This window comes from Dipodomys merriami, unplaced genomic scaffold, assembly GCF_024711535.1.
Source record: "Dipodomys merriami isolate MVZ:Mamm:240054 unplaced genomic scaffold, mDipMer1.0.p SCAF_84, whole genome shotgun sequence".
Classification (NCBI taxonomy): domain Eukaryota; kingdom Metazoa; phylum Chordata; class Mammalia; order Rodentia; family Heteromyidae; genus Dipodomys; species Dipodomys merriami.
In genome coordinates this window covers 4715576-4725238 of record NW_027206446.1, presented here as the reverse complement: position 1 = coordinate 4725238, position 9663 = coordinate 4715576, and the positions used below count along the sequence as shown (strand labels likewise).

The following is a 9663-nucleotide window of genomic DNA, read 5'->3' as shown; positions in this document are numbered from 1 at the left end:
TTCCCGCTGTGTCCCCGCTGTGTCCCGCTTTGTCCCTGTTGTGTCCCTGCTGTGTCCCGCTGTGTCCCGGTGTGTCCCCCGCTGTGTCCCCGCTGTGTCCCACTGTGTCCCGCTGTGTCCCGCTGTGTCCCCTGCTGTGTCCCCGCTGTGTCCATCTGTGTCCCCGCTGTGTCCCAGGCTTTGTCCCCGCTGTGTCCCGCTGTGTCCTCATTCTGTCCCCTGCTGTGTCCTGCTGTGTTCCCCGCTGTCTCCCCCTCCGTGTCCCGCTGTGTCCCCAGCTGTGTCCCCCAGAGACCCCGCTGTGTCTTCTTCGCTGTGTCTCACTGTGTCCCACTGTGTCCCTCTGTGTCCCCGCTGTGTCCCGCGGTGTCCCCGCTGTGTCCCCGCTGTTTCCCCGCTGTGTCCCAGCTGTGTCCCACTGTGTCTTCCGCTGTGTCCCCGCTGTGTTCCCGCGATGTCCCTCTGTGTCCCGCTGTGTCCCCCGTTGTGTCCCGCTGTGTACCCCGCTGTGTCCCTTTGTGTCCCGCTGTGTCCCCGCTGTGTCCCCTGCTGTGTCCCCGCTGTGTCCATCTGTGTCCCCGCTGTGTCCCTGTTGTGTCCCTGCTGTGTCCCGCTGTGTCCCGCTGTGTCCTGGTGTGTCCCACGCTGTGTCCCCGCTGTGTCCCACTGTGTCCCGCTGTGTCCCGCTGTGTCCCCTGCTGTGTCCCCGCTGTGTCCATCTGTGTCCCCGCTGTGTCCCAGGCTTTGTCCCCGCTGTGTCCCGCTGTGTCCTCATTGTGTCCCCTGCTGTGTCCCGCTGTGTTCCCCGCTGTCTCCCCCGCTGTGTCCCGCTGTGTCCTCCGCTGTGTCCCGCAGAGACCCGGCTGTGTCTTCGCTGTGTCCCGCTGTGTCCCACTGTGTCCCCGCTGTGTCCCCTCTGTGTCCCGCGGAGTCCCCGCTGTGTCCCTGCTGTTTCCCTGCTGTGTCCCGCTCTTTGTCCTCCGCTGTGTCCCCCTCTGTGTCATGCTGTGTCCCGCTGTTTTGCCCGCTGTGTCACGCTGTGTAGCGCTGTTTTCCTTCTGTGTCCCCTGCTGTGTCCCCTGCTGTGTCCCGCTGTGTCCCGCTGTGTCTTCGCTGTGTCCCTGCTCTGTTCCTTCTGTGTCCTGCTGTGTCCCCCAATGTGTCTCCCGCTGTGTCCCACTGTATCCCCACTGTGTCCCCGATGTGTCCCGCTGTGTCCCCCCCTATGTTCCGCTGTGTCTCGCTGTGTCCTGCTGTGTCCCCCGTTGTGTCCAGCTTTGTCCTCCGCTGTGTCCCCGCTGTGTCCCGCTGTGTCCCACGCTGTGTCCCCCGCTGTGTCCCGCTGTTTCCCGCTGTGTCCCGCTGTGTCCCCCGCTGTGTCCCCCGCTTTGTCCCTCTGTGTCCCCCGCTGTATCCCGCCGTGTCCCCCGCTGTGTCCACGCTGGGTATCCCTGTGTACACGCTGTGTCCTGCTATGTCCTCGCTGTGTCCCCGCTGTGTACCCCGCTGATTCCCGCTGCGTCCCTCTGTGTCCTGCTTTGTCCCTGCTGTGTCCCTGCTGTGTCCCGGTGTCTCCCGCTGTGTCCCGGTGTGTCCCCCACTGTGTACCCCGCTGTGTCCCGTTATGTCCCGCTCTGTCCCCGCTGTGCCCCGATGTGTCCCCGCTGTATCCGCGCTGTGTCCCGCAGTGTCCCGCTGTGTCCCACTGTGTCCTACTGTTTACCTCCTGTCCCCTGCTCTGTCCCGCTGTGTCCCCGCTATCCCCCGGAGTATCCCCGCTGTGTCCCCGCTGTGTCGCGCTGTGTCCCGCTGTGTCCCGCTGTGTCCCCCGCTGTGTCCCATTGTGTCCCCCGCTGTGTCCTCCGCTGTGTGCCCCACTGTGTCCCGCTGTGTACACCGCTGTGTCCCGCTATGTCCCACGCTGTCCCGCGCTGTGGACCGCTGTGTCCCCGCTGAAACATGCTGTGTTCCCGCTGTGTCCCCGCTGAAACATGCTGTGTTCCCGCTGTGTCCCCACTGTGTCCCGCTGTGCCCCGCTGTGTCCCCACTGTGTCCACCGCTGTGTCCCGCTGTGTCCCCCGCTGTGTCCCGCTGGGTCCCGCTGTGTTACCTGCTGTGTCCCCGCTGTTTCCCGCTGTTTACCCCGCTGTGTGCCTCTGTGTCACCTGCTGTGTCCTCGCTGTGTCCCTGCTGTGTACCCGCTGTGTCCCGCTGTGTCCTCGCTGTGTCCCCGCTGTGTCCCTGCTGTGTACCCGGTGTGTCCCGCATTGTTCCCCACTGTGTCGCCCACTATGTTCCCGCTGTGTCCCGCTGTGTCTCGCTGTGTCCCCTGCTGTATCCTTCTGTATCCCTGCTGTGTCCCTGCTGTGTCCCGCTGTGTCCTCGCTGTGTAAACGTTGTGTCCCGCTCTGTCCCGCTGTGTCCCCCGCTGTGTCCCGCTGTGTCCAGCTGTGTCCCATAAGTGTCCGGCTGTGTCCCCGACTGTGTCCCGCTGTGTACACCGCTGTGTCCCGCTATGTCCCACGCTGTCCCGCGCTGTGTCCCCCTGTGTCCCACGCTGTGTCCCCTGCTGTGTCCCCGCTGTGTCCTGCTGTGTCCCCCCAGTCCCCTGCTGTGTCCCCGCTGTTTTCCCGCTGTGTCCAGCTGTGTCCCCCTCTGTGACCCCTGCTGTGTCCCCGCTGTGTCCTGCTCTGTCTCCACTGTCCCCCGCTGTGTCCCCGCTGTGTCCCGCTGTGTCCCGCTGTGTTCCACTGTGTACCCATTGTTTCCCCGCTTTGTTCCCCGCTGTGTCCCCCGCTGTGTCCCTCTGTTTCACCCGCTGTGTTCCGCTGTGTCCCGCTGTGTCCTCTCTGTGTCCTCGCTTTGTCCCTGCTGTGTCCCCGCTTTTTCCCACTGTATTCCCCATTGTGTCCCCCGCTGTGTCCCAGCTGTATCCCGCTGTGTCCCCCGCTGTATACTGCTCTATCCCCGCTGTGTCCCCGCTGTGTCCCACTGTGTCCTCCGCTGTGTCCCCGCTGTGTTCCCGCGGTGTCCCGCTGTGTCCCGCTGTGTCTTCATTGTGTCCCCTGCTGTGTCCCGCTGTGTTCCCCGCTGTCTCCCCCGCTGTGTCCCGCTGTGTTCCCCGATGTGTCCCGCAGAGACCCCGCTGTGACCCCGCTGTGTCCACGCTGTGTCCCGCGGTGTCCCCGCTGTGTCCCCGCTGTTTCCCCGCTCTGTCCCCCGATTTGTCCTCCGCTGTGTCTCCTGCTGTGTCATGCTGTGTGCCGCTGTGTCGCCCGCTGTGTCCCGCTGTGTAGCGCTGTTTCCCTTCTGTGTCTCCTGCTGTGTCCCGCTGTGTCCCGCTGTGTCTCCGCTGTGTCCCCACTGTGTCCCGCTGTGTCCCACTGTGTACCCGCTGTTACCCCGCTGTGTCCCCAGCAGTGTCCCCCGCTGTGTCCCGCTGTGTCCCCCGCTGTGTCCCACTGTGTCCCGCTGTGTCCCGCGGTGTCCCCGCTGTGTCCCCGCTGTTTCCCCGCTCTGTCCCCCGATTTGTCCTCCGCTGTGTCTCCTGCTGTGTCATGCTGTGTGCCGCTGTGTCGCCCGCTGTGTCCCGCTGTGTAGCGCTGTTTCCCTTCTGTGTCTCCTGCTGTGTCCCGCTGTGTCCCGCTGTGTCTCCGCTGTGTCCCCACTGTGTCCCGCTGTGTCCCACTGTGTCCCGCTGTGTCCCCGCTGTGTCCCCGCTGTGTCCCGCTGTGACCTCTCTGTGTCCCCGCTGTGTCCCTGCTGTGTCCCCGCTTTTTCCGCTGTATTCCCGATTTTGTCCCCCGCTGTGTCCCAGTTATATCCCGATGAGTCCCCCGCTGTATACTGCTGTTTCCCCGCTGTGTTCCCGCTGTGTCCCACTGTGTCCTCCCCTGTGTCCCCGCTGTGTCCTGCAGTGTCCCGATATGTCCCGCTGTGTCACTGCTGTGTCCCGCTGTGTATCACGCTGTGCCCAGCTGTGTCCCCGCTGTGTCCCGCTGTGTCCCCGCTGTATCCAACTGTATCCCCGCTGTTTCCCAGCTGGGTCCCGCTGTGTCACGCTGTGTCACGCTGTGTCCCCTCCTGTGTCCCCGCTGTGCCCCGGTGTGTCCCGCTGTGTCCCGCTGTATCCCGCTGTGTCCCGCTGTATCCTCGCTGTGTCCCCCGCTGTGTCCCGCTGTGTCCCGCTGTGTCCCCGCTGTGTCCTGCTGTGTCCCCCTGTGTTTCGCTGTGTCCCCAGCTGTGTCCTCCGCTCTTTTCCCGCTGTGTCCCCGCTGTGTACCGCTGTGTCCCCGCGGTGTCCCACTGTGCGCGCTGTGTCCACCGCTGTGTCCCGCTGTGTCCCCCGCTGTGTTCCCAGCTGTGTCCCGCTGTGTCCCGCTGTATCCCGCAGTGTCCCCGCTGTGTCCCGCTGTATCCTCGCTGTGTCCCCCGCTGTGTCCCGCTGTGTCCCGCTGTGTCCCCGCTGTGTCCTGCTGTGTCCCCCTGTGTTTCGCTGTGTCCCCAGCTGTGTCCTCCGCTCTTTTCCCGCTGTGTCCCCGCTGTGTACCGCTGTGTCCCCGCGGTGTCCCACTGTGCGCGCTGTGTCCACCGCTGTGTCCCGCTGTGTCCCCCGCTGTGTTCCCAGCTGTGTCCCGCTGTGTCTCGCTGTGTCCCGCTGTGTCCTCGCTGTGTCCCGCTGTGTCCCTGCTCTGTCCCCGCTGTGTCCTGCTGTGTCCACCACTGTGTACCCCGCTGTCTCCCCGCTGTGTCCCCCGCTGTATCCCGCTTTATCCCCGCTGTGTAACCGCTGTGTCCCGCTGAGGCCCCCGCTGTGGCCACGCTGTGTCCCGCTGTGTCCCGCTGTGTCCCCCGTTGTGTCCTGCTGTATCCCGCCTGTGTCGCCGCTGTGTCCCGCTGTGTCCCTCGCTGTGTCCCGCTGTGTCCTGCTATGTTCACCGCTGTGTCCCCCGCTGTGTCCCACTGTGTCCCGCTGTGTCCCCGCTGTGTCCCCGCTGTCTCCCGCTATTTCCCCCGCTGTGTGCTCGCTGTGGACCCGCTGTGTCCCTGCTGTGTCCCTGCTTTTTCCCACTGTTTTCCCCACTGTGTCCCCCGCTGTGTCCCAGCTGTATCCCGCTGTGTTCCCCGCTGTATACTGCTCTATCCCTGCTGTGTCCCTGCTGTGTCCCACTGTGTCCTCCGCTGTGTCCCCGCTCTGTCCCACTGTATTCCACTGTGTCCCCGCTGTGTCCCCGCTGTGTCCTGCTGTTTCCCCCGCTGTGTCCCGCTGTGTCGTGTTTTGTCCTCGCTGTGTCCCCGCTGTGTCCCTGCTGTGATCCTGCTGTGTCCCCCATTCTGTCCCCGCTGTGTCCAGCTGTGTGCCGCTGTGTCCCACTGTGTCCTCCGCTGTGTCCCCGCTCTGTCCCACTGTATTCCGCTGTGTCCCCGCTGTGTCCCCGCTGTGTCCTGCTGTTTCCCCCGCTGTGTCCCGCTGTGTCGTGTTTTGTCCTCGCTGTGTCCCCGCTGTGTCCCTGCTGTGATCCTGCTGTGTCCCCCGTTCTGTCCCCGCTGTGTCCAGCTGTGTGCCGCTGTGTCCCACTGTGTCCCCCGCTGTTTTCCCCACTGTATCCTGCGCTGTGTCCCAGCTGTATCCTGCTTTGTCACCCGCTGTTTCCCGCTGTATCCCCGCTGTGAACCCACTGTGTCCCGTTGTGTCCCTCGCTGTGTCCCCGTTGTGTCCCGCTGTGTCCCGCTGTGTCCCGCTGTGTCCCGCTCTGTCCCCGCTGTGTCCCGCTGTATCCCCGTGTGTCCCGCTGTATCCCCACTGTGTCCCTGCTGTGTCCCGCTGTGTTCCCCGCTGTGTCCCCCGCTGTTTCCCCGTTGTGTCCCGCTGTGTCCCGGGGTATCCCGGTTTGTACCCCGCTGTGTCAACCGCTGTGTCCCCACTGTGTCCGTCGCTGTGTCCCCGCTGTGTCCCCGCTGTGATCCGCTTGTCCCGCTGTGTCATAGCTGTGTCCCCCGCTGTGTCCCGCTGTGTCTCGCTGTGTCCGGCTGTGTCCCCAACTTGTCTGGCTGTGTCCTCCGCTGTGTCACCACTGTGTCTTGCTGTCTCCCGATGTGTCCTTGCTGTGTCGCCCACTGTGCCTAACTTTGTCCAAACTTTGTCCCCAGCTGTGTCCCGCTGTGTTCCTGCTGTGTCCTATCTGTGTCCCCACTGTGTCCCCCCAGTGTGCCACAATGTCCCCGCTGTATCCCCGCTGTGTCCCCCGCTGTGTCCCCCACTCTGTCCCCCGCTGTGTCCCCCGCTGTGTCCCCCGCTGTGTCTAGCTCTGTCCCCCGATGTGTCCTCGCTGTGTCTTGCTGTGCCCCGCATTGTCCTCGCTGTGTCGCCCACTGTGTCACAGCTGTGTCCACGCTGTGTCCCTCTGTGCCTTGCTTTGTCCTCACCTTGTCCCCAGCTGTGTCCCACTGTGTCCCCGCTGTGTCCCGCTGTGTCTCCGCTGTGTCCCCGCTATGTCCCGCTGTGTCCCGCTGTGTCCCACTGTGTACCCGCTGTTACCCCGCTGTGTCCCGCTGTGTCCCCCGCTGTGTCCCACTGTGTCCCGCTGTGTCCCCGCTGTGTCCCCGCTGTGTCCCGCTGTGACCTCTCTGTGTCCCCGCTTTGTCCCTGCTGTATCCCCGCTTTTTCCCACTGTATTCCCGATTTTGTCCCCCGCTGTGTCCCAGTTATATCCCGATGAGTCCCCCGCTGTATACTGCTGTATCCCCGCTGTGTTCCCGCTGTGTCCCACTGTGTCCTCCCCTGTGTCCCCGCTGTGTCCTGCAGTGTCCCCATATGTCCCGCTGTGTCACTGCTGTGTCCCGCTGTGTATCACGCTGTGCCCAGCTGTGTCCCCGCTGTATCCAACTGTATCCCCGCTGTTTCCCAGCTGGGTCCCGCTGTGTCACGCTGTGTCACGCTGTGTCCCCTCCTGTGTCCCCGCTGTGCCCCGGTGTGTCCCGCTGTGTCCCGCTGTATCCCGCTGTGTCCCGCTTTATCCTCGCTGTGTCCCCTGCTGTGTCCTGCTGTGTCCCGCTGTGTCCCCGCTGTGTCCCGCTGTGTCCCCCTGTGTTTCGCTGTGTCCCCAGCTGTGTCCTCCACTCTTTTCCCGCTGTGTCCCCTCTGTGTCCCGCTGTGTCCCCGCGGTGTCCCACTGTGCGCGCTGTGTCCACCGCTGTGTCCCGCTGTGTTCCCCGCTGTGTCCCCCACTGTGTCCCTCTGTGTCCCGCTGTGTCCCGCTGTGTCCCGCTGTGTCCCCCGCTGTGTCCCGCTGTGTCCCGCTGAGTCCCGCTGTGTCCCTCGCTGTGTCACGCTGTGTCCCCCTCTGTGCTCCGCTGTGTCCCGCTGTGTCCCCGCTGTGTCCCCCGCTGTGTCCCACTGTGTCCCCCGCTGTTCCCCACTGTGTCCCGCTGTGTCCTCGCTGTGTCCTGCTGTGTCCCGCTGTGTCCCGCTGTGTCCCCACTGTATCCTGCTGTGTCCCCCGTAGTGTCTGTGGTGTCCCGGCTGTGTCCCGCTGTGTCCCGTTGTGTCCCCTCTGTGTCCCCGCAGTGTCCTGCTGTGTCCCCGGTGTGTCCCCGCTGTATCCCCGCTGTGTCCCCCACTGTGTCCCCTACTCTGTCCCCCGCTGTGTCCCCCGCTATGTCTCACTCTGTCCCCCGATGTGTCCCCACTGTGTCTTGCTGTGCTAGGCTGTGTCCTCGCTGTGTCGTCCACTGTGTCCCAGCTGTGTCCACGCTTTTTCTCTCTGTGCCTTGCTTTGTCCTCACTGTGTCCTCAGCTGTGTCCCACTGTGTCCCCACTGTGACCCGCTGTGTCCCCCGCTGTGTCCCGCTGTGTCCTCGCCGTGTCCCCCGCTGTTTACCCCGCTGTGTCCTTATGTGTCCCCCTCTGTGTCCCGCTTTGTTCCCGCTGTTTCCCCGCTGTGTCCCCCGCTGTGTCCCGCTGTGTCCCCCGTTGTGTCCCTCTGTGTCCCCCGCTGTGTCCCGCTGTGTTTCGCTGTGTCCCGGTTTGTCCCCGCTCTATCCCTGCTGTGTCCCCTGCTGTGACCCGATATGTCCCCAGTTGTGTCCCTCTGTGTCCCCTGCTGTGTCCCGGTGTGTCCCGCTGTGTCCCGCTTTGTCCTCGCTCTATCCCCGCTGTGTCCCCCTCTGTGACCCCGCTGTGTCCCCACTGTGTCCCGCTGTCTCCCCCGCTGTGTCCCGCTGTATCCCGCTGTGTCCCGCTTTGTTCCGCTGTATCCTCGCTGTGTCGCGCTATGTATCCCGCTTTATCCAGCTGTGTCCCCGCTGTGTCCCGCTGTTTTCCCCGCTGTGTCTCCCGCTGTGTCACACGCTGTGACCCCCGCTGTGTCCCTCTGTGTCCCCCGCTTTGTCCCCGCTGTGTCCCGCTGTATCCCACGCTGTGTCCCGCTGTGTCCCGCTTTGTCCCCGCTGTGTCCCCCACTGTGTCCCCGCTGTGTCCCACTGTGTCCTGCTGTGTCCCGCTGTGTCCCCAGCTGTGTCCCCCGCTGTTTTCCTGCTGTGTCCCTGTTGTGTCCCGCTGTGTCCTCGCTGTGTCGCCCGCTGTGTCCCGCTGTGTCCCCAGCTGTGTCCCCCGCTGTGTCCCTCTGTGTCCCCTGCTGTGTTCTGCTTTGGCACCGCTGTATCCTCGCTGTGTCCCCTGCTGTGTCTCGCTGTGTCCCCACAGTGTCCCGGGACACAGCGGGACACAGTAGAACACCGAGGCGAACACAGAAGGATACAGCGGTTTACACAGCGAGGGACACAGCGAGAAACAGTGGGGGACACAGCGAGGTCACAGCGGGACACAGCGGGCACACAGCTGGAAAACAGCCGCGGACACAGTGGGACACAGCGGGACACAGCGGGAGATACAGCGGGGATACAGCGGGGGACCCAGCGGGACACAGCGGAGGACACAGCGGTGTCACAGCGGGACACAGCGGGACACAGAGGGGGACACAGCGGGACACTGCGGGAGACACAGTGGAGGACACAGCGGGACACATCGGCGGACACAGCGAGGCAAAGCAGGACACAGCGGGGAAACAACGTGTGACACAGTGGGGACACAGGCGGACACAGCAGGGGACACAGCGGCACAAAGCGGGGACACAGCGGGGAAACAGCGGCACACAGCTGCACAGTGGGTTCACAGCGGGACACAGTGGGGACACAGCGGGACACAGCAGGGGACACAGCGGGGATACTGTGGCGACAAAGCGGGAAACAGCGGGGACAAAGCGGGACACAGCGTGGACACAGCGGGACACAGCAGGGACACAGTGGGAGACACAGCGGGGGACACAGCGGGGGACACAGCGGGGAACACATCGGGACACAGCTGGGACACAGCTGGACACAGCGGGATACATAGCGGGACCCAGCGGGTCACAGCGAGGATACAGCCTGACACAGCGGGACACAGCAGGGGACACAGAAGGACACAGCGGGGACACAGCGGAACACAGTGGGGACAAAGCGGGACAAAGCGGGGAACACAGCAGATCACAGCGGGGACACAGCAGGACACAGCAGGGGACACAGTGGGGGACATAGCGGGGACAAAGCGGGACACAGCGTGGACATAACGGGACACAGCGGGGACACAGTGGGAGACACAGCGGGGGACACAGCGGGGGACAC

The 9663-nt window shown here is 64.5% G+C and overlaps 1 protein-coding gene across 1 annotated transcript; it reads left to right on the top strand.

Annotated features, from left to right (window-relative positions):
* Nucleotides 1-1653: 1653 nt before the first annotated feature.
* On the top strand, nucleotides 1654-8356 carry LOC138820057 (cuticle protein 16.5-like). The gene is made up of 4 exons (XM_070011701.1): nucleotides 1654-1801; nucleotides 6151-6396; nucleotides 7506-7585; nucleotides 8294-8356. Exons 1-4 carry the CDS (start codon nucleotides 1654-1656, stop codon nucleotides 8354-8356), a joined length of 537 nt encoding a protein of 178 aa, XP_069867802.1.
* Nucleotides 8357-9663: the final 1307 nt, after the last annotated feature.

Excerpts from the sequence above, each read along its gene's own strand:
- LOC138820057 (XM_070011701.1), top strand. The coding sequence starts at position 1,654 with ATGTGTCCCCGCTGTATCCGCGCTGTGTCCCGCAGTGTCCCGCTGTGT. Across the intron at positions 1,802-6,150 it reads TGTCCCCGCTGTGTCGCGCT|CTGTGTCCCGCTGTGTTCCT; the intron begins GTGTCCCGCTGT and ends CTTTGTCCCCAG. Across the intron at positions 7,586-8,293 it reads AGTGTCCTGCTGTGTCCCCG|CTGTGTCCCCGCTGTGTCCC; the intron begins GTGTGTCCCCGC and ends CGCTTTATCCAG.